The 23,809-nt window shown below is 37.1% G+C and overlaps 1 protein-coding gene across 2 annotated transcripts in view; it reads left to right on the top strand.

The window, feature by feature from the left end:
* STYX (serine/threonine/tyrosine interacting protein) overlaps window positions 1-23,809 on the top strand; it is a 49,784-nt gene that overhangs the window by 22,308 nt on the left and 3,667 nt on the right. For both annotated transcript variants that reach the window (XM_047767346.1, XM_047767347.1), the window contains exons 4-10: window positions 512-609; window positions 4,897-4,957; window positions 5,575-5,611; window positions 6,173-6,212; window positions 6,303-6,353; window positions 8,694-8,766; window positions 20,774-20,867. In XM_047767346.1, the coding sequence (XP_047623302.1) occupies window positions 512-609; window positions 4,897-4,957; window positions 5,575-5,611; window positions 6,173-6,212; window positions 6,303-6,353; window positions 8,694-8,766; window positions 20,774-20,867 (454 nt within the window). The remainder of the gene's footprint in view (window positions 1-511; window positions 610-4,896; window positions 4,958-5,574; window positions 5,612-6,172; window positions 6,213-6,302; window positions 6,354-8,693; window positions 8,767-20,773; window positions 20,868-23,809) is intronic.

Consider the following 23,809-nt stretch of genomic DNA (forward strand, 5'->3'; position numbering starts at 1 on the left):
CCTTTTTCCTTTTTTTGTTTTTTAGGGCCACACCCATGGCATATGGAGGTTCCAGGCTAGAGGTTGAATTGGAGCTACAGCCTTCAGCCTCCTCCACAGCCACAGCACCATGGGATCCGAGCCACATCTGTAGGTCTGTGACCTACACCACAGCTCACGGCAGTGCGGGATCCCTGACCCACTTAGTGAGGCCAGGGATCGAATTTGCATCCTCATGGATACTAATAGGATTTGTTTCCACTGCGCCACAACAGGAACTCCTAAAATAATCCTTTTAACCTTTTGAGGACATGTAGTGTATTATGTATTAATCTTGAATCATTAAAATATTTTGCTAATCACTTCAGGTATATTATTATAGAATTAGCCTTAATCCTCTGTACTTAAGGCTCACATGTGGCTCTATTAATTCTAAAGTTGAGTCCTGTATATTTTCAAATATTTGCGTTACAGTGAGATGATGTTTTGTTATTTTAAACTATTTCTCTTGTGTTTTCCTTTTTTTTTATAGCTACCTATACTGCAGAAACATGGAATAACTCATATCATATGTATAAGACAAAATATTGAAGCAAACTTTATTAAACCCAACTTTCAACAATTATTTAGGTAAGAATTGTTGCTATTATTTATTTATTTATTAAAAAAATTTGGCGAGGGGGAGTTCCCATCGTGGTGCAGCAGAAATGAATTTGACTAGGAACTGTGAGGTTGTGGGTTTGATCCCTGGCCTTGCTCAGTGGGTTAACGATCCAGCATTGCCATGAGCTGTGGTATAGGTCACAGATGCTGCTCGAATCTGGCGTTGCTGTGACTGTGGTGTAGGCTGGCAGCTACAGCTCCGATTGGACCCCTAGCCTGGGAACCCCCACATGCTGCAGGTGCGTCCCTGAAAAAAGACAAAAGATAAAAAAAAAAATTTTTTTTTGGCCATACCTGCAGCATGCAGAAGTCCCGGGGGCCAGGGATTGCAGTGACAGTACAAGATTCTTAACCACTGAGCCACCAGGGAACTCCTAAGTTGTGGCTCTAGTTCATAAAATTTTTAAGGATAGCAAGCATGTAATGTAGTTTTTATTTCAAGTTGATTTTGTTATAGTAGACTTTTCTGGGAGTTCCTATCGTGCCTCACCAGTAACAAACCTGACTAGTTAGTAGCCATGAGGATAGGCTCAATCCCTGGCCTCTCTCAGTGGGTTCAATCCCTGGCCTCTCTCAGTGGGTTAAGGATCCCAGTGTTGCTGTGAGCTATGGTGTAGGTTGCAGACGTGGCTCATGATCCTGACTTGCTGTGGCGCTCATGTAGGCCAGCAGCTGCAATTCTCATGTGACCCTTAGCCTGGGAACTTCCATATGCCCCAGGTCCAGCCCTAAAAAGCAGAAAAACCCAGAAATCTTTCTTCTGTATATATCTGTTTTTTAAGGATGGGTCATACAATACATCATTTAAAGAATAAACTTCCTTTAAAATATTTTAAATTTGGGGGAGGGAGTGGGATGGACTGGTAGTTTGTGGTTAGTAGATGCATACAGTTACATTTAGAATGAATAAGCATGAAGTCCTACTGTATAACACAGGAACTATATCCAGTCTCTTAGGGTAGACCATGATGGAAGATATGTAAGAAAGGAAATGTATATAAATGTATGACTGGATCACTTTGCTGTGCAGCAGAAATTGGTACAACATTGTAAATCAACTATAATTTAAAAAATATTTTAAATAAGTGCACATTTTGTGAAATACCAAAAGTTCAGAAGAATGTATACTGAAAAGCAGGTTTCCTATTCCTGTGACCTAGATACTCAGTTCCCCCTCCCAGAGGTATTTGTCGTTAACTTCTTTTTGAGTTTATTTCCAGAGTTATATTACACATATAAACATATTCTTTTAGGTCAACTTTGGCTTTAAAAAAAATTATGTATTTTTAAGATTGCTGTATATTATTACTTAGCTACATTATTCTTTTAATTTTTTTTAATTTTCTATTTTTAATTTTTTATTTTTTTCGGCTTTTTAGGGCCGCATCTGTGGCATGTGAAGGTTACCAGGCTAGGGGGTCTAATTGGAGCTGTAGCTGCTGGCCTACGCCACAGCCACAGAAATGCAGGATCGGAGCTGCATCTTTGACCTACACCACAGCTCACAGCAACTTCGAATCCTTAACCCACTGAGCGAGGCCAGGGATCAACCCACAGACCAAGTCAGATTCGTTTCCACTTTGCCACGATGGGAACTCCTGCATTATTTTTAAGTTGCACAGTAATGCATTGTATTACTCTACTAAAATTTATTCAACCCATCTCCTATTGTTGGATGTTTAGATTATTTCCAGACTTTGGCTAATGTAGTGAGTATCCCTGTATATGTCATTTAATTCATGTGTGAATATATCTGTAGGATAAATTTGTAGAAGTGGAATTGTTGAATTAAAGAATGCAGGTATTTAAATTTTAATAGAAACTACAAATTGCCCTCCAGTGAGTTGTTTCAGTGTACACTCCCACAATGAAGTGAATGAGAGTGACTCTTTCCTTGGTATCTCTCCAAGACAGAATTATATAACTTTTTGAATATTTCCCATCTCCTGGAGTAAAAATGATGTAGTTTTAAGTTGTTATTCTCATTTCTCTTATAATGAGTATAGTTGAGCATCTGATGATTTTTAATACTCTAAGCTAGGAGGTAGCTACTATTAACTCTTCCTTGGATATCATTTTAGAGATAGTTATATAAAAGGATATTATGTTATATTTTAATATTTTACTTTATTATTTTAAAAAATTTATTGTAAAAATATGTTGTTTGTGAAAGCATCCTGAATGTCCATCAGTGTAATATACTCTAAAATACATTGTGTAAATGTAACATCGAATACCACAACCATGAATAAGAATGAAATGTGTATGTGCTGATACGGACTTCGCCAAGATTTATTAATGAAGAAAGCAGTGGTGCAGAGCCATGTGTGTACTCTTAATGTGTTTAAAAATTTATGCAGTACATTAGGCATATATTCTTGTTATGTATAGAAAATTTTTGAACTAGAAACTTGTCAGTGGTTGCTTCTGTGAAGGAAAATTTAGGGTCAGGGATGGTAGAGAGAGACCCTATTTTTCATTGCAAAAATCTTTATACTGCTAGAATTTTTTTTACCAGGTATACACATTTTTCAATTTTAATAAAAACTGGTTTTAAAAAGGGAATGTATGGAAGTGTTCTTTTGTGGAGTGTGCAGCAGACTAAGGATCTTGCATTGTCACTGCAGCTGCTCAGGTTACTACTGTGGCATGGGTTTGATCCCTGACTTAGGAACTTACATATGCCTTGAGTGCCTCCCCCCCCCAAAAAAAGTCATCCATAATTCCACAACCCAGAGGAACTTAACTTTGGTTAACATTTTGGTATATTTCCTTCTAAATTTTCTTATTCTGTATGTGTACTATGTATATATACACATATAGGCTATGTATATTGAAGAAATTGAAAATGTTGTTTTGTTTTATTTTTGGCTGTGCCCACAGCATGTGGAAGTTCCTGGCCTAGGGGTTGAATTGGAGCTACAGCTGAAGCCTACACCACAGCTTGTGGCAATGCTGGATCTTAACCCACTGAGTTAGGCCAGGGATTGAACCCACATCCTCATAGAGACTATGTCAGGTCCTTAACCAGCTGAACCACAATGGGAACTCCAAAAATGTTATTTTAAAATTCCATACTATACATTTCTAATTTGTATAGAATTTTTGATTTTAGCGCCTGGGTTCAACTCCTCTGTGATAAGCCCTGAATTTATTGAAGTTGCTACCACCAAAATGACCACTAAAGAAAGCAATATTGGGGGAGTTCCCTGATGGTCTAGTGGTTAGGATCTGTGCTTTCATCACTGCGGCCTGGGTTCAATCCCTGATCTGGAAACTGAGGTCCCACATTAACCTGCTGTATGCCATGGCCAAAACAAAAGAAAAAAAAAAAAAGAGGAAAGAAAGAAAAAGCAAAAAAAGAAAAATAAGACAGAGTTGACTTTAAAAACTTTTTTTTTTTTTTGGCTGCTCGGTAGCATATGGAGTTTCCAGGCCAGGGATCAGATCCAAACCGCATTTGCAGTTTAAGCCACTTTGGATCCTTAACCCACTGTGTAGGGCTGGGAATTGAACCTGCATCCCAGTCCTCCCAAGATGCTGCTGATCCTGTTGCACCACAATGGGAACTCCAAAAATTAATTTTATAACAATTATTTATAACAGGTTTGTTTGAATAGGTTAGAAATGGAAGTTTTTCACAAAATAAGGACTAGTATATTAAAATGCCTTATTTTAAGGGTTTTTTTAAAGATGTAATATTCCAGGACAGGTGGTGTTTTGGTCGTTTTTTGTGTTACTGAAGAAGGTTAGTTCAGATGGTGAAAGTTTGACTCACGTCTCCATCAGCATACTGCCTTCTATTTTGGTTAGTTCCTTCTCTCAGACTTGGGGCTTCCTCTGAATTGTCCTCTTTAGGATTGTGAGTAGAGGTGGCAGGGCTACCCAGAGAAGAATCATCTAGTCCTTAAGAAATTGGTAGAAACAGAAGAATGACAAAAAGGAAAACAGATTTTTGTCTTTATTTTCTAGGTCCACTCTGATCTAAAGGAAGATTTCTTCCCACTTGTGATTTTTCTGTTTTTAAGCAGATAGATGTTTTTATACTAAGATATCAGAAATGTTACAAGTTATTTAAGGCTTTAAATGCTCTGCCTTCAAACAGTATAAAATCTATGGCTTGGTTCTTGGAAATATGGTATTTTGAAAGTTGTTTTGCATTATTTTCAGGGTTGCCAAGAAATTTCCAAATTTTCTATGTATGAAGACAGTTTTATCTGAAAGTGTGCTTATCACAAACTCTTCTATTTTCAGATATTTAGTCTTGGATATTGCTGATAATCCAGTTGAAAATATAATACGTTTTTTCCCCATGGTAAGCATCAGTATTTTAATATCATTTAAAATTTATGACTTGGCCTCTTAATTGTGTTTCTAAGACTTAATGAAACATGATCTTCTCCTACACTACCTTTACTTTGTTATGTCTGAAAATTGTGGGATTATATTTTTTTTTTTTCTTTTTTGGCCATCCTTCAGCATGTGGGTTTCCTGGGCCAGGGATTAGATCTGAGCCGTAGTTGGATCATTGTTACAGCCCTGGCAACATTGGATCCTTAACCCACTGTGCTGGGTTGGGGATCGAACCTGTGTCCCAGTACTCCCAAAATATCGCAGATTCATTGTGCCACAATGGGAATTCCTGGGATTATATTTTAAAGAAAATTTATTATTTTCAAAACCTTTTTGTAATCTCCAAATATTTTAGAAATCACACTTTAAATTTCTTAAATTCAAAGTAAAATTTAAACTTATTTAAAAAATAAACTTATAGTAGTGTATTTGTAGCATTTTGGAGATTTTTGACTTAATGTAATTTTTATTCATATAAATTAGGAAATTATTTTTGATATGTTTCGTTTCTATGTATGTACATATTTTATGCTTATGTTAATCTATATGTCTATTAAACACATTGTCTTTTGCCTTCAGACTAAAGAATTTATTGATGGGAGCTTACAAAGTGGAGGTAAATAATATTTTCTTTATTTAGCTTATGTTTATTTTTAGGAGATTATCTGTTATGTTAATTGTTTACTATTTTGTCTTAAATGCAGGAAATGAAAGTTGTAATTATGTATAATAGACTTCCCAAATTTATATTTTCACAATTTCTTGTCTCATCTGGATAGGCTTTCATTTTTTTTTTTTTTGGCCTTGCCCATAGCATGTGGTAGTTTCGGGGCCAGAGATTGAACCCGAGCCTCTACAATGACAAGGCTGATCCTTAACCTGCTGCACCACAAGGGAACTCTGGACAGGCTTTCTTAAATATTCCTTTAGAACTATTTTTAGATTCTCAATCAGCTTTAACTCTCTTTAACCTAAAAGTCTATTGCAGTCTCCACACAGTTAATATAAATAAATTACAAAGATTTAAAAACTAGTTAAGTATCCAAGTTGTATATATAAAATATATAAAATGTTTAAGAAAAGGTTTATTTTAGTATGGTATGATACATGGTTTCAGTATATTTTAGCTCCTGAATCAGGTGTTTTTCTATCAGAATAACTATTTCTTGTTTTTCAGGAAAAGTTCTTGTCCATGGGAATGCAGGGATCTCCAGGAGGTATGAAGTTAGAAATAATCTTTCTTTCTTTAGCATTTAATTAATGAGTTGTGTTTTCTGTTTTTTCTAAAATTTTTTCCCCCTCTTCAGTGCTGCCTTTGTTATTGCATACATTATGGAAACATTTGGAATGAAGTACAGGTAAGAAAGTATTCTGAAACCTAGCCACAATTTAAATTCTCATTAAAATGAAGCTTAATTGAGATGGTTTGGGAGTTTGAAGTTAGTATTCTCCTGATTTTGTCATCTAGTCATGTTTGACTAGGCAGGCCCATGGTTAGTCTCCTAATCTTCGTAGCTTGTCTACCTTGTATAGATTTGCTTAGGCTAACATAGTCTTATTTTATGGAGCTAGTGCTAACTCTTGTTATTTTAAAAACCCAAGGTAATTATAGTTGGAAAAACTCATGGGAAACTGCTTGCTTACTACTAGGGAATTGGTTAATCTGAGTGTAAAAATTCTTAGACAAAGATGTAATTGCTTTTAAAAAAAGACATAATTGTTTACTCTGTTTAAAAGGTTAATTTCTTCTGTTATCCTTCAATAGTAGTTGAATGAAAAATTACCTAAGAATCGTTTTAGTGTTTGTTCACAGTCCATTGTTGCCTGTTTTATCCAGTCATTTTTTCCAAGCATATTGCATAGACAGAGAGAGAGAGGGAGGAAGGAGGGGACAAGAGAGAGGGAGAGGGAGACAGGCTGATGAGCTTTCACCCTAAAACAAAGAAGAGCTGGCCAGTGAACAGTGTTTACTTTATTAGTGCATATAAGTTAGAAATCTCTTGTAATCATTAATACCTCCTTTGCTTTCACTTCTCATCTCCCAGGCTGATCCATTACCAAATCCTATCTGTTTTGTATCCTGAAATATACCTTGAGTCAGACTCCCTTTTCATCATTGAGTCTCCCTAATCTAAGCTCCAGTCCCTTGGACAGTCCTTTGGACAGTCCCTTGGACTCTTTCAGTAGTTGCCTTCTTAGAGGTCTCATGTTTCTTCCTTCTCTAGTCTGTTTTGTTCTTTCTCCACACCACAATCAAAATGATGTTTTTCAAAATATAAATCTGATGAGGTAGCAGCTTACCCTAAAAAGCACCCAAAGGTTCCTGATCCTTTATAATTCTTAATATGCTAGTGAAACTTCACATGACATGCCCCTATCAACCTTTCCATTCTTTTGCCATGTTCTCTGTTACTCTCCATTTGAGCTGTGATCAGCATTGGATCCACATGCCTGACACATAGTAAACATTCAGATGCTTTGGTTTGTTTGATATTTTTTATCTTTAAATTATAATGGAAAAGTTTGCTTAAAAGTGTTCTTAAAGAAATTTTATTTGAATGCAAATTCTTTATTTAATTGAAAAAGATTAATCCTTGGTAGACCTTCTTTTTTCCTCTATTCTCTTTATTACTTGGGGCTATGTCAGTAGTAATATTAATAGTGAAAATAATTTCCATTGATTGGGTCTCTGCCATGTGCCATGTACTATTCCAGGCACGTTTATCTCAACAACACAAGGAAGTTGATATACTTCTTATTTAACCAGTGATAATATCTGAGCATGTACTGTGTGACAGATGCTATACAAAATGTTTTATGCTTATTGTCTTCCATCTTCACAGTAGTGCTCCAAGATAGGAATTGTTATAATCCACAATTTATAGATGAGAAAAATAAAGCTTAGAGAAGTTCTGAAGTGTCCCCTAGGACATACAGCTGGGAAGCAAAAGGCTATTTAGGTGATTTTTTTTTTTTTTTTTTGTCTTTTTGCCATTTCTTGGGCCGCTCCCGTGGCATATGGAGGTTCCCAGGCTAGGGGTCTAATCGGAGCTGTAGATGCCAGCCTACGCCAGAGCCACAGCAACGCGGGATCCGAGCCGTGTCTGCAACCTCCACCACAGCTCATGGCAACGCCAGAACCTTGACCCACTGAGCAAGGGCAGGGACCGAACCCGCAACCTCATGGTTCCTAGTCAGATTCGTTAACCACTGCGCCACGATGGGAACTCCTTAGGTGATATATAGTCTGATCGTGTCATTGGTTTTTCCACTACAACTCACTGCCTCCCTGTAGTACAAGCTGAATTACTATGATTTTCTTTTTTTTTTTTTGTCTTTTTGTCTTTTTGTCGGGCTGCACCCAGCAGCATATGGAGGTTCCCAGACTAGGGGTTGAATTGGAGCTGTAGCCACCGGCCTACACCAAAGCCACAGCAATACCAGATCTGAGCTGCATCTGCGACCTACACCACAGCTCACGGCAACGCTGAATCCTTAATCCATTGAGCAAGGTCAGGGATCAAACCCACAACCTCATGGTTCCTAGTTGGATTCGTTAACCACTGAGCCATGATGGGAACTCCTGATTTTCTATTTTAGGTAAATTGTTAGAGAAGTTCCTATTTTACATAAATTCTGGAAAAATTTAGATTAATTCATGAAGTGACATTATCACCTTAGTTTTATTTTTTTCCCAGGGATGCATTTGCTTATGTTCAAGAAAGAAGATTTTGTATTAATCCTAATGCTGGATTTGTTCATCAACTTCAGGTAACTTACATCTTTTTCCTCTTTAAGACAGTCAGAAAGTAAGACAATTAAAATTGTAGGAAATTTAGTTTTAGGATAATTAAAATTATAGCAGGAAATTAAATGTTCACGTAATTTAGTTGTAATACTTTGTAAATATTTAAAATTGCCATAATCTGATTTGATTCTTTGTTCAAGTTTATGTCTCTATTTAAATAAAGTATTTTTGGGAGTTCCTGTTGTGTGTGGCTCAGTGTTTTACAGACCTGACTAGTATCCATGAAGATGCAGGTTTGATCTCTGGCCTTCCTCATTGGGTTAAGGATCTGGTGTTGCTGTGGCTGTGGTGTAGGCCTGCAACTGCAGCTCCAGTTTGATTCCTAGTCTGGGGCCATCCATATGCTGCAGGTGCAGTCCTAAAAAAAAAAAAGTAGAAGTACTTTTTATTGGAGTATAGTTGACTTACAATGTTGTGTTAATTACAGCAAAGTGAATCTGTTATGTACATGTGTATATATCCATTCCTTTCCCATTTATATTATTGAAAACTATTGAGTAGAGTTCCCTGTGCCATACAGTAGGTTCTTATTAATCATCCACTCTATATAGTCATGTGTATTTGCTACTCAACATCCTCCCAATTCCTCCCCCCCATGTTTTCCCCTGTGGTAACCGTAAGATTGGTTGTGAAATCTGTGTTTGTTTCTGTTTTATAAACAAGTTTTCTTGTATCATTTTTATTAGATTCCACATATAAGTAATATCATATGATATTTGTCTTTCTCTGACTTTCTTCACTCAGTATGATAATCTCAAGTCCATCTGTGTTGCTGCAAATAGCATTCTTTCTTTCTTTTTATGCCTGAGTAATATTCCATTGTATATATGTTCCACATCTTCTTATCCATTCCTCTGTTGATGGACATTTATGTTGGGTCCGTGTCTTGGCTATTATAAATAGTGCTGCAATGGACGTTGAGATGCCTGTATCTTTTCGAATTATGGTTTTCTCCAGACATATGCCTGGGAATGGGATTGCTGGATCATATCATAGCTCTATATTTAGTTTTTTAAGGAACTTCCGTACTGTCCTCCATAGTGGTTGCACCAACTTACATTCCCACCAACAGTGTAGGAGAGTCCCCTTTTCTCCGTACCATCTCCAGTATATACTGTTTATAGATTTTTTGACGATTGCCATTTGGACTAATGTGAGGTTATACCTCATTTTAGTTTTGATTAGCATTTCTCTAATAATAGTGATGTTGATCATCTTTTTGTATGTTTTTTGGCCATCTGTCTTCTTCGGAGAAGTGTCTATTTATATATTCTGCCCATTTTTTGATTGGGTTGTATTTTTTTATGTATAAAGCTGCATGAAATGTTTGTATATGGAGATTAATGTACATAAGGTTATCTTTTGGAGATTAATCCTTTGACCCATTTCTTCATTTGCAAAGATTTTCTTCCATTCTTTGGGTTGTCTTCTCTTTTTTTTTCAATGGTTTCCTTTGCAAAAGCTTTTAAATTTAATTAGATTCCATTTTATTTTCATTACTCAAGGTGGATCCAAAAAGATATTGCTGTGATTTATGTCAAAGAGGGTTCTGCCTATGTTTTCCTCTAGGAGTTTATAGTATCTGGCCTTATGTTTAGGTCCTTAATCCATTTTGAGTTTATTTCGCTGTATGGGGTTAAAGAATGTTCTGATTTCATTCTTGTACATGTAGCTGTCTGGTTTTCCTAGCACCACTATTGAAGAGATTGTCTTTTCTCCATTGTGTTCTTGCCTCCTTTGTCATTTAAAAGTATTTTCTTAAATGCTGGCATTAACAAGAAAAAGAAGGGTTAAAGGTGCATTGTTAAATCTAAGGTAAAGTAATTGATAAGAGAAATTTCTTCAGTTTTTTCTTCTATTGATCATACACACGAAGTATATGATTCTAAGTATACTATATGCAGCAGCTTTTTCTCTTTTATATGCTTTATCTTTTCCATATTCTTTCACATTTTGATGATGCACTGGAAAATGCAGTGAAAAAAGAAAATAGAATAAGGATGTGAATTATTTGAGTGGTTTATTTAATTTTTTCCAAGAAGGAAAAGCCATAGGTTGAAGAAAGTGCTCTCACTGATTCCATCCAGTTATGTAGGAATAAATCTCACATTGAGACATCAAGAGCCCTTTGTATAAAATGGTTTGTCTCAGTTACCAAACTTTAAATTTTACTTCATTTTTATTTTTAATTCACTTTCAGTTTTTACTTCATTCATTTAAAAGAGAAACAGTGGTATCTCTGACTTTAGCTTAAGTAAAATGTTTCTTTTTATTCCTTCTTTATAATTATAGAGTATAAAACTAACAAGTTTCTGTGCCTTTTAACTCTGTTCTGTAAAAACATTCTTTTATTTTAAATGATTTTTATTTTTTCCATTTTAGCTGGTTTACAGTCATCCGTCAATTTTCTACTGTACAGCAAGATGACCCAGTCACACATACATATATACATTCTTTTTCTCACATTATCTTCCATCATGCTTCATCATGAGTGACTAGATATAGTTCCCAGTGCTATAGAGCAGGATAAACATTCTCTTTTAAAGCTGATTTTTGCATTTGAAAAAAATATATACTAATGGTTAAAAAAACAAAAAGTTTGGAGTTCCCGTCGTGGCTCAGTGATTAATGAATCCTACTAGGAACCATGAGATTGCGGATTCGATCCCTGCCCTTGCTCAGTGGGTTAACGATCCGGCGTTGCCGTGAGCTGTGGTGGAGGTTGCAGACGCGGCTCGGATCCCGCATTGCTGTGGCTCTGGCGTAGGCTGATGGCTACAGCTCCGATTCGACCCCTAGCCTGGGAACCTCCATATGCCGCAGTGGTCCAAGAAATGGCAAAAAGACAAAAAAAAAAAAAAAAAAATTCAGGAGTTCCCACTGCATGTTAAGGATCCAATGTCTCTGTGGAGATGAGGGTGCTCATCCCTGGCCCAACACAGTGGGTTAAAGGATCTGGCAGCAAGATCGAGTTAGCGTTTCCACAGTGACCAGAGCCTCTGCAGTTGATTTCTTAACCTACTGCTCCACAGTGGGAACTTTGAAGCTTGCTTTATCTTTATTATGTGTTCTAGAATAATGTTAATTAGATCACAGTTACATGCTTTTTGATGTTTTGGTATCATCAGATATCATCAGACCTTGATTTTTTAATTTAATTCAGTTATTCATTGTTTCCTTCATTCATATGTTTTGGAGGTGAACCAATTCTTGGGTACCTGTCTTCATTTGGCAGAGTAAGTCTGATTTTCATATACTCTTCAGGTCACTTTGTATGGTGTCATAATCTCTATGGTCATTCATTTCATAGGATTTGAGATAAATTTGGGGGATATAATGTCATGTATTCTTTTAATATCTTTTGATTCTGTGATTATTTTTCCATTCTTTTTTCTAATTTTATATATCTGTACTTTTTTTTAATTGATCTGGTTAGTTAATATAACTTTTCTGTATTTGAATTTCTCCTTGCTTTATGCTTTCCTTAGATTTTATTGTTTTTGCTGTTGCTGCTGTTATTCTGTGAATTTCTTGGGTTGAAAGCTTAGTTTTTCATTTTCTCAAGAATTCAAGACTGTGAGTTATCCTTTTAGCTTTGCTTTATTTTATTTTATTTTTTTTTTGTCCTTTTGCCATTTCTTGGGCCTTTCCCGTAGCATGTGGAGGTTCCCAGGCTAGGGTTCGAATTAGAGCTGTAGCCACCGGCCTACGCTAGAGCCACAGCAACACCAGATCCGAGCCATGTCTGTGACCTACACCACATCTCATGGCAACGCTGGATCCTTAACCTGCTGAGCAAGGCCAGGGATCGAACCTACAACCTCATGGTTCCTAGTCAGATTCATAACCACTGAGCCACGAAGGGAACTCCTTTTAGCTTTGCTTTAGTCATATCCTATATAGCTACACAGATTATGCCATACAGTATTTTATTATTGACATATAGCTTGATGTTCTGATTTCACTTTTGATTTTTATTTAACATTTGTTTGAGGTTTTTGTTTTTTAATATATAGGTAACATATATTTTGTTCATTTCTAATACTATTTCTCATACTATCTTGAACTTTTTACTGATGTTTTCTTTGTGGCCTCATGTACAGTTACTATTATGGCTATTTCCTGAGCATTTGTATTCTCTGTTTTCAGGGCATAGAAGTCAGTATACAGTCATCCCTCAGTATCTGGATCCCCCATAAATTCCAAATCTTATATAAAATGGCATAGTACAGTCAGCCCCTTGTGTCTATGGGTTCTGCATCTGTGGATGCAAAGAACCAATTGTATTTGTTCACTTGATCTGTCTTGGGCTGAGAGGTAAATTGAAAATCCTTTACTGTACTATGTTTCTGTTTATTCTTTCTTTAATTCCTCTAGTTTCTTTGCCAACTTTGGCGCTGTATTATTTTTGGTATATAAAATTCAAGTTAGGGGGTTCTCTTGTGGCATAGCAAGTTAAGGATCTGGTGTGGTCACTGTAGCAGCTCAGGTTACTGCTGTTCCTGGTCCAGGAACTTCCATATGCCATAGACCTGGCCAAAACAAACAAACAAAAAAACCCTCAAGTTAGATCTTTGTTGTAGTTTTATATTCTATTATTCCTCTTTTCAATTATTTTTACTTTGAAATTAACATTGTTTAATATTGTGGTTCTTAACTTTTTTGTTTGTATTTGCCTTGTGATTTCTTCGTTCCTTTTCTATCCACCTATCTAAATCACGTTCTTTTAGATGCGTTTTCTATGTATGGCCAGTGGCTGATTTTTGCTATTTGATTTGTTTTCAGTATTTCTTTTTTTTTCCTTTTCTAGGGCCGCTCCCGCGGCACATGGAGGTTCCCAGGCTAGGGGTCCAATCGGAGCTGTAGCCACCGGCCTACACTAGAGCCACGGCAACACGGGATCCTTAACCCACTGAGCAAGACCAGGGATCGAACCTGCAACCTCATGATTCCTAGTCAGATTCGTTAACCACTGTGCCACAACGGGAACTCCTCAGTATTTCATTTCTAAAATTTTTTTTATTTTTGCTTTTTAGGGCCACATAGGCAGCATATGGAAGTTACCAGACTAGGGGTCGAATCAGAGCTACAGCTGCTGGCCTACATTGCAGCCACATCTGCAATTATACCACATGTCAGATACAAGCCACATCTGCAATTATACCACAGCTCACTGCAACGCTGGATCCTTCACCTACTGAATGAAGCCAGGGAGTGAACCCGCATCCTCATGGATCCTAGTCAGGTTTGTTACCTCTGAGCCACGAAAGGAATTCAGGTATTTTTCTTTTTCTTTTTTTTCTGTTTTGTCTTTTCTAGGGCCACACCCGTGGCACATGGAGGTACACAGGCTAGGGGTCTAATTGGAGCTGTGGCCTCTGGCCTATGCCAGAGCCACAGCAACAGAGGATCCAAGCCGTGTCTGCGACCTAACACCACAGCCAATGGCAACACTGGATCTTTAACCCACTGAGCTAGGCCAGGGGTCCTGAACCCACAACCTCATGGTTCCTAGTCGGATTCATTAACCATTGAGCCACGACGAGAACTTCCGGTATTTTTCTTCAATAGGTGAATTTATTCCACTTTCTTTTTTTTCTTTTTTCTTTTTATTTATTAATTTATTTTTTTATTACTCTGATGAATGTATCACATCTGTAGTTGTATAATGATCATCACAATCCAATTTCACAGGACTTCCATCCCACAACCCAAGCACATCCCCCCACTCCCAAACTGTCTCCTCCGGAGACCATAAGTTCATAAGTTTTTCAATGTCTCTGAGTCAGCATCTGTTCTGCAAAGAAGTTCAGTCTGTCCTTTTTTCAGATTCCACATGTCAGTGAAAGTATTTGATGTTGGTGTCTCATTGTATGGCTGACTTCACTTAGCATGATATTTCTGTGTCCATCCACGTGGCTAAAAATGCTGGTATTTCGTTCTTTTTAATGGTTGAGTAATATTCCATTGTGTATCTGTACCACATCTTCTTGATCCACTCCTCTGTCGATGGACATTTAGGTTGTTTCCATGTCTTGACTATTGAAAATAGTGCTGCAATGAACATTGGAGTACATATGACTTTTTGAGTCATGATTTTCTCTGGGTAGATGCCCAGGAGTGGGATTCCTAGATCAAATGGTAGTTCTGTTTTTAGTTTTCCACTTTCTTGTACCAAAAATGACATACTTTTGTCTGTCATTTTATTTTATGTTATGCTTTTTTTTTTTCTTTTTAGGGCTGCATTTGCAGCAGATGGAAGTTCCCAGGCTAGGGGTCGAATTGGAGCTACAGCTGCTAGTCTACACCACAGCCACAGCAATGCCAGATCTTTAACCCACTGAGCAAGACCAGGCATCCAACTTGCATCCTCATGGATACTAGTCAGGTTTGTTTCTGCTGAGCCACATGGGAACTCCTACCTTATTTTCTATTTTATTATTTTATTTATTTTTTGTGTTTTTAGGCACCCATGGCACATTGAGGTTCCCAGGCTAGGGGCTGAATTGGAGCTGTAGCTGCTGGCCTGTGTCACGGCCACACCAGATCTGAGTGGCATCTGTGACCTACATCATAGCTTATGGCAACTCTGGCTCCTTAATCCTCACGTCAAGGTCAGGGATCGAATCTACGTCTTCATGGATACTAGTCAGATCCATTTCCACTGAGCCACGATGGGAACTCCCTGCTTTTAAAAAAAAAAAAATGCATCTTTTTTTAAACTTTTCACTATATAAAGTTTTTAAATTTATTGTATGTTTGTATTGATAATGTTATAGTTTATAAATTGCTTTTAGTTCTAATAGGTACAATTATAATTTTATAGTATATAGGTATGTTTCCTGAGTTAATTACATTTGAACAACTATCAGTTGACTTCCACTATAAAAATTAAAAATGTATATATTTCTATTTCTTTCCTCCACTCACCACTATTTGTTTTGTTATGATTAGTCTTAGTTCTTCTAGGGGTTACCTCTTAAAACTTTAAAAATATTAAATATCATATCTGTTCTTACTTAACATCTTTAAATGATATTGACCAATAGGAGCATCTACTTAAACTACCTCCTATTGTTTGTCCTGCCACCTCCTTTTTCAAAAAGATTATTTTTTTTCTACATTATTATAGATGATAATATTTACATTCTTTCTTTAAACAGTATTTTCTACTTGTTTATCCTTAGTTCTACATTTAAATAGGAATCTAACTTCTTTATTAAACTACTGGAATTTGTCTTTGAGCATTATTTTCAAGAAGGGTTCTTGGATACTATATTCCCTAAGTCCTGGCATTTTGAAAAAATATTTTTCTTTTGCTCTTGTGTTTGAATGAAAATTGGCTATATAAAATTTTTGGTTAATACTTTTTCCCTTATGGGTTTGTACACAGACCTGACGTTGAATATTGTTCTAGAGGATTCTGAGAGGAGACTGATTTTAAAAAATTTTACCTTTTAGCAAACTCGATTAGGAGGAGGAGGTGTTGTTTGGATGAGCATAGGCTGCTTTATCTAACTATATCTTGCTGATTGCTCTATGTCAGTTTTTTTTTTTTTTTTTTGAGTCATGGTATGCCCTTATCACTTACAGATTCATGCCTTCCCATTTTTCAGAAAGTTTCTTCTATCATGCATTTGGCTTTTGTTGTTGTTCTGTTTCACTGGCCTGGATTTTTCTCCCAGAGAAAGACAGTTTATATTGATTCTATTTGTCTTTCATATCTGCTATTCTCTCTGTAATTATTTTCAACTTTGTTCTTTTCTCTTTCTTTTTGCTTGATTTTTTTCTCAAGCTTTCCTTCTCTTTCCCATGCTTTATTATCTTATCAGATGTTTATTTGGCATTGTTCTAGGCAGTGGCAGTAAAGCAGAGAACAAAACAAATTCCTTATGTCATGAAACTTATTCTAATGAGAGAATTAGACAATAAACAAAGTAAAATATAGGTCAGATGGTAATGGGTCACAGAGTAAAATAAGGGAGAGAATAATAAGGCCACATAAGGATGTGACACATGAATTACATTTTTTAAAGGCCTTATTGAAAAAGTGATATATGTGTAAAGACCTGGAGAAATTAAAGAGAACAGGCTATGCTGATATTTGGAGGGAGAGCATTTTAGGTAGAGGGAATAGTACAAGTGCCTTGAGATGGGAGTATGCATACTATTTTCAAGGAAATATGAGGTCATCATGACTGCACCGGAATAAGGAAATGGAATAATAATAGGTAAAAGCTGAGAGATAAGGGGCCATATGTTTAGGGTTTTATAGGCCAACATAAGTAAGGCCTTTGGCTTCTATTTTAAGTGAAAGAATAAATTCAGATCATCTGTATGAAATATAGTATACTGTGTATATACTGTGTTAAATATAGTATACTATGTATATACTTTAGGGGTTGTTGCAGCAAGGGCAGAAGCAAGTATGAGTTAGCCTTCACAAAGTTGGAGTCAAGATAGAATGTTGGTTTGGTTCAAAGTGGTATTAAGGAGAGAGTTCTAGTTAGAAAAGGTAAGATTCTGGATTTATTTGACAGTGTAGTTGACAGGATTTACTGGTGGATTGGATGTGAAGAGAGATTAGATGAATCTAAGCCTTTTAGCCTCCAACAACTAGAAGAGGAACTGCTACTTACCTTTATGGGAGAAGCTGCATGAAGTCTGAAGGCAGTAAAATCAAGAGTTGATTTTGGTCATGTTAGGGTTGAGAGAGCTATTAGATAGTAAGCAGATATACTTACAAGCCTGGAGTTCATGGGAAAGAACCTTATATCTAGGGGTTATCAGTATATAGATGCCATTAAAAGCCCTGAAACTGAGTGTGGATAGGGAAGGATTTCAGAAACACAACCTTAACCTTCCCAATACGTAGAAGTTGGGGAGATGGGGAATTAGCAGAAAAGGCTGGAAAGAGCCTTTAGTCATTGAGTGAGGAAGAAAATCAGGATGGCCTGGTGTTTGGGAAGTCAAGTGAAGGTGTCTGAAGAATAGGGAATGATCCTCTGTTTTATTTATTTATTTATTTTTTAGGGTCACACCCACAGCATATGGAAGTTCCTAGGCTAGGGGTCGAATCAGAGCTGTAACTGCTGGCCTCGCCACAGTTACGGCAACACCAAGCCACATCTGCGACCTACACCACAGCTCATGGTAACACTGGATCCTTAACCCATTAAGTGAGGCCAGGGATCAAACCCACGTCCTCATGCATACTAGTCAGATTTGTTACTGCTGAGCCACGATGGGAACTCCTTATCCTTGGTTTTAAAGGCTGATAATAGGTTACAGAAGATAAAGGCTGAGAATTGACATTAGATTAGGAACATGAGGTCCTTGGTGCCCTTGACAGTTTGTGGAAGGGAGAGGATAAGTATAATTGCTCAGAGTTCAAGGGAAAATGGGAAGAGAGGAATGTGAACAGCAAGAATAGATAATTCCAGGAATTATGCTTAGAAGGGAAAACAGAAATTAAACAGTAGCTGGAGGGGAAACTAGGGTGGGGGAGTGTTTCCTAAAATGGTGGGAAATGGCATATTGTGTGCTGTTTGAAACAATCCATGAGAAAAGGGTAAATTGATAAAGTGCTAGAATTGGATAGTATGATCTGTTCTCCTCTTTGTTGATTGTATTATGTTGTTATTTTTGTAGGTTTTTTTTTTCTCTTTCCAGTTTTTTGTTACTCTCATTGAGTCCCTTTTCTCTCTTCTTTGAACTCATTTCAGAAATGCCATGTTCTCATTGATTTCATGGAGACTTACTCATAATTTTCATCTGCCTCTTGGTGTAATTTTCTTTCCTTTTTTTTTTTTTAAGGGCCACACCTGCAACATTTGGAGGTTCCCAGGCTAGGGGTCAAATGGGAGCTGTAGCTGCTGGCCTACGCCGCAGCTCATGGTGACACCAGATCCTTAACCCACTGAGCGAGGCCAGGGATTGAACTTGTATCCTCACGGAGACTGGTCAGATTCATTTTAGCTGAGCCATGACAGAATTTTTTCTTTTTTTTTTTTTGAGGCGCATCTGCAGCATATGGAAGATCACCTATACTGCAACTTGAGGCAACGCCAGATCCCTAGTGCACCGAGAGAGGCCAGGGATTGAACCCGAATCCCCATGGATTCTAGTCGGATTCATTTCCACTGAGCCACAACGGGAACTCCCATGGTGTAATTTTCATGCAGTATTTTTAATGACTTTTGGTTATAATGTTGCTCCCCCCCACCACAAACATCTTTATGTTAGACTTATTTTGGTTCCTTTTGATTATTGGTCATCTTTGAACTATAGATATTCTTCTTCGATCACTATTTGCCTAACAATAAAGTTGTGGGCAAGGGACCAGTGGTGTGGTTGAGAAAGGTAGGCAGCCGTAATTTTTCCACTTGTCTTGGAAGGCTTTGTCACTGACACTTTTCTCCAGTGGTGTGGCTCTACTCAGCAGATGGGGAAAAAAAAGAGCTCCTTTTGTCACAGGTGGTTCTTGTATAGATTGATAACCACTGCACGCACATTAATATCACCTACCCATACCAATTAAAGGAGAATCACTGGGGGTGGGCCTGAGGTACACATACATGTTTCAAGGCTTCTCAGGTGGTCCTCAGGTATAGCTAGGCTAGAGAATTACCAGTTTAGGTTTCACTTTTTTTTTTTTTGTCCTTTTGCCTTTTGAGGGCTGCTCCCATGGCATATGGAGGTTCCCAGGCTAGGGGTCTAATTGGAGTTGTTGCCACCGGCCCACGCTAGAGCCACAGCAATGAGGGATCCGAGCTGCTTCTGCGACCTACACCACAGCTCACGGCAACACCAGATCCTTAACCCACTGAGCAAGGCCAGGGATGGAACCCGCAACCTCATGGGAACTCCTAGGTTTCACTTTTAAGCTGACTCAGATGAGCAGATGCTTGGCAACATGCAACCCAGTTTCTCCTCCACCTAGCCTGCCTCTTATGAAAATGCCAGGTATGGGTGTTAACATTTTCCTTAATATGCCCTGCCTCCTCCCATAGCTCATGTATACTTCCTGATTTTATCATACCATGAAAGGGCTTTTTACATTTGTCTTAGGTTTGCCACCTTTTTTGGATAACTGAATTGTATCCACTTTGCCTGGTATCTACAGTCAAGCATCTTTTGTGCATGGCTTAGTCTGATTCCATCGTTAAATGTTACTGTGAAATAATACACATATATAAAAAATGCATAAAGTATAAATAAACATCTATGTAACTACCACCCAAGTCAAGAAATTGAACATTTGCCAAGATCCCAAAAGCCCTCTTGATGTCCCTTCTCAATCACAATTCTTTCTCCCTTCGTAAAGGTAACCACTACACTGACCTATTTGGTAATCATTCCTACTTTTCATTTTTCTCATATTCAGGGTTGTTGATGTTTCCTAGTTTCCTCAAATAAGGAGTTCTCTATTATTTTCAGAAAGGAGAGAGGGACAGAAATGCCTTTATTACTCCATCTTTAATTGGAAGTAGAGGACTATTGATTTTTAAAGAATTAGAACAAAATATATACTTGAATCTGTTAAATGTCTTATATTAAGCTGATTTTTAAAAAACTTTATTTCATTTTATTCTTATAATCATTCTTTGTGATTGCTAGTTTGGGTTTTGGAGGTATGTGTGTGTTTTAACAGATGAAATCAGTGATCGTATAGCTTATGCCCCAGTGGCAGAAAACACAAACTGACTGACAGTTCAGTGTGATATCCTAGTGCAGTGTGATATCCTAGTACAAGCTGTTGACTTGACTTGATTTATAGCATCATCAGTAAATGTGAAATTATAAGATAGGAATTTTAAGCCTGCATTTCTTATAGCAATATGGCACCAGAATTTTCAGTTTAAAGTCAGAATACCAATAATGTATGTATTAACAACTTTTAAAATTTTGTTGTGAGTATCCAAGAATTTAAATGTATATTTAAGTTAATTAAAATGTTTTTTTTTTTAGGAATATGAAGCCATCTACCTAGCAAAATTAACAATACAGATGATGTCACCCCTTCAGATAGAAAGGTCATTATCTGTTCATTCTGGCACCACAGGTAAGTGCTTTTCCATTTTGGAGTAACTTAGGGGGAAAAGATGATAGGAAGAGTGAAAGAAAAGCAGCATCTTTTGCTCATTAACAAGTTACACTGAAACTGTTTAGGAAACTTTGGGTGGACTATTGAATTAAAATAATTTCAAATTTTAATTTTATAATTAAATATGTATCATATTTAGCTCCTGCTGTGTTTTCACCACTGAATCTAGTTAATTAGAATATACTGATTAGAAGATCAGATTTCTATTTCTGTTGCATTTTAAATCTTTAACTAGTATAACTGTGTTGCAAAGATAAAAATAATAAGAGAGGTCTAGAGATGAGGCCCTAACTACTCTTAGGTGGTTAATAAATGAAAGGGTGACTAATGTAAGCTACCTCAGTTTTTGTATTGCCATAAATACTTGAATCCTTTCTTCTTTCCCTATTTCAGAGTGCCCCCTCCACCATTTTCAAAGTTAATGATCCAGGCATGCTTTCAAAATCTTTTAACTTTTACCTTCCTTCTCTAAGACCTTGCTACCCTTTTTGTCTCCTTTCTTTTTATTAGAACATTTGTGGAATTTTTTTATTGATGGTTTTTTCTCTCTCAGGTTTCCTTTTGGTCTTACTTAAACCAACAGCCTTGTAAGTTAGGAAGAACAGGTTGTATACCTAGTTGAACACTGGTGATCTGACCCATAAGTCCAGCACTATATTGCACTTCCTTAGGGATAATACTGTATGCCCATCCCTCAAGCTCAACTTCTTGCTGTCATTGGCTTTTTACTTTGCAACTTCTATCTAATCATTTTCCAAATGGGAGTGTTTTCCTCAGTACCTAAAATTCCCTCTTTCATAATAAGTATATCAATCTAGTTCACTTCCATGTTGGCCTCCTGTTGACACCCTTGGTGTTTAGTCTGTTCTGTACATTGTGGCCAGACTTATTTTCATGAAAGATCTAATAATGATATTTTTCTTGTATAAAAGCCTTCATTGGCTTAATTTCTACCAAAGAAAACACATAGAACATCATAGGTAGTAATTAAAGGTCCTCCTGATCTTTGTCTCTCTCACTGTACCTCTCTGTATGTACTCTAGAAAACTGAATTACTAATGGCTTCCTGTGTGTCTTCTGTTTTCCACCAAGAAAGCATCACATTTAAGTCTCTCTATCCTTAAAAACTTGGTTTCAGTATCATCATGTCAAGAAAACATGATCATTTTTCTTCCATTCTCTGGTTATTCAGAACTGCTGCAGAGTTCCTCCTCCTCTTCACTTCATGTCCTCCATTAGTTACATGTGTCTTTTAACGCCCTTAGAAGAATGCTGGTGCAGCACTGCATCTGAGACTCAGTTCAAGCAGCTGTATTTAGACTTATGGCTAGAATATTTTCTTCTTTATCTCATTGGTACTATATTTCCTTATTTAATTAATCTTATAATGAAATGTGTATTTCTTTTTGGAGCCTACTCTTTAATAACATTATTCCCATGATTTAGGGCCTTTAGGGCCCAAATTTAAGGCTATGTTGTTGTTAGGCAGATAACACAACAAACCATATATCAGTTTAACTATTCCCTAAACTTTTCCTCCACTGAGACAAATTTCTAGGTTATAACTATTGGGCACATAGGGATAGATTTTTGTTGTTGTTACCCGCTGCACCCGTGGCATATGGATTTTCTTGGGCCAAGGATAGAATCTGAGCCACAGCTGCAGCAATGTTGAATCCTTAACCCACTGCACCAGGCTGGGAATCAAACTGGCAACACCACAGAGACAAGTGGGATCACTAACCCACTGTGCCACAGCGGGGACTCTAAGGATAGCTTTGATTCTATGTGAGAAATATCTGTACTAGCAGACTCTGATGTGAAGAGAGGTAAAGAAAACCTCTTCTTTATCTGCTACATGCCTTCCTTTCTCCTAACTGTAGACTTGTTGGTAATAAAATCAGAGTTTTAGTGGATTTTTTGACAGCATCTGTGAAAGCAAAAAGATAATTATATCTACAAAATAAAACTGTACAAATATAATTTCATAAATTTTATGTTCTAAGTCACGTTTATGGTGCCTAAAATCATAAACTTGGTTATATACCATTATCCTTTTAAAAGTTCTATTTTCAAACTATTTAAAAAAATTTTTTTTTTTTTTGTCTTTTTCCGCACCCACGGCATGTGGAGGTTCCCAGGCTAGGGGTCTAATCGGAGCTGTAGCTGCCAGCCTACACCAGAGCCACAGCAACACGGGATCCAAGCTGCATCTTAATGTACACCACAGCTCACAGCAACGCCGGATCCTTAACCCACTGAGTGAGGCTGGGGATCGAACCTGCAATCTCATGGCTCCTAGTCGGATTTGTTAACCATTGCGCCACGACGGGAACTCCTGTTTTAAAAATTAATGTTCATTATATAAAATACCTTGGAGTTCCCTGGTGGCTTAGGTTAATAATCCGGTGTTGTCACTGCTGTGGCTGTGGTTACAGCTGTGGTGTAGGTTCACATCACGGGCCTGGTAACTTCTGTGTGCTGTGGGCATAGCCACAATAAACAACAACAGACCAACAAACAATTCTATTTTCAAACTTTAAAAAAGTTTTTTTGGCTGCTTCCACTGCATATGAAAATTCTTGGACCAGGCATTGAACCCACCACACCAGTGACCTGAGCCACTGTGGTTACAATGCCGGGTCCTTGCTGTGCCATAAGGGAACTCCTCAAACTGTTTTAAAAATTAATGTTTATTATATAATATACCTTAACACTTAAATCTTAAGAGGGAAAATGTCATGAAGATATAGTTACTTGGGAAATTTATAACAAAAGAATTTACAAAAGTTTACTAACAATTCAGTAATGAAATTATAGTGTATGTATACGGTAACACTTCATGAAAAATGAAGCTTTTTGCTAGCTGTAATATTATAAATATTTAAGTTGCCATTATA

Source organism: Phacochoerus africanus, chromosome 2, assembly GCF_016906955.1.
Source record: "Phacochoerus africanus isolate WHEZ1 chromosome 2, ROS_Pafr_v1, whole genome shotgun sequence".
Taxonomy (NCBI): domain Eukaryota; kingdom Metazoa; phylum Chordata; class Mammalia; order Artiodactyla; family Suidae; genus Phacochoerus; species Phacochoerus africanus.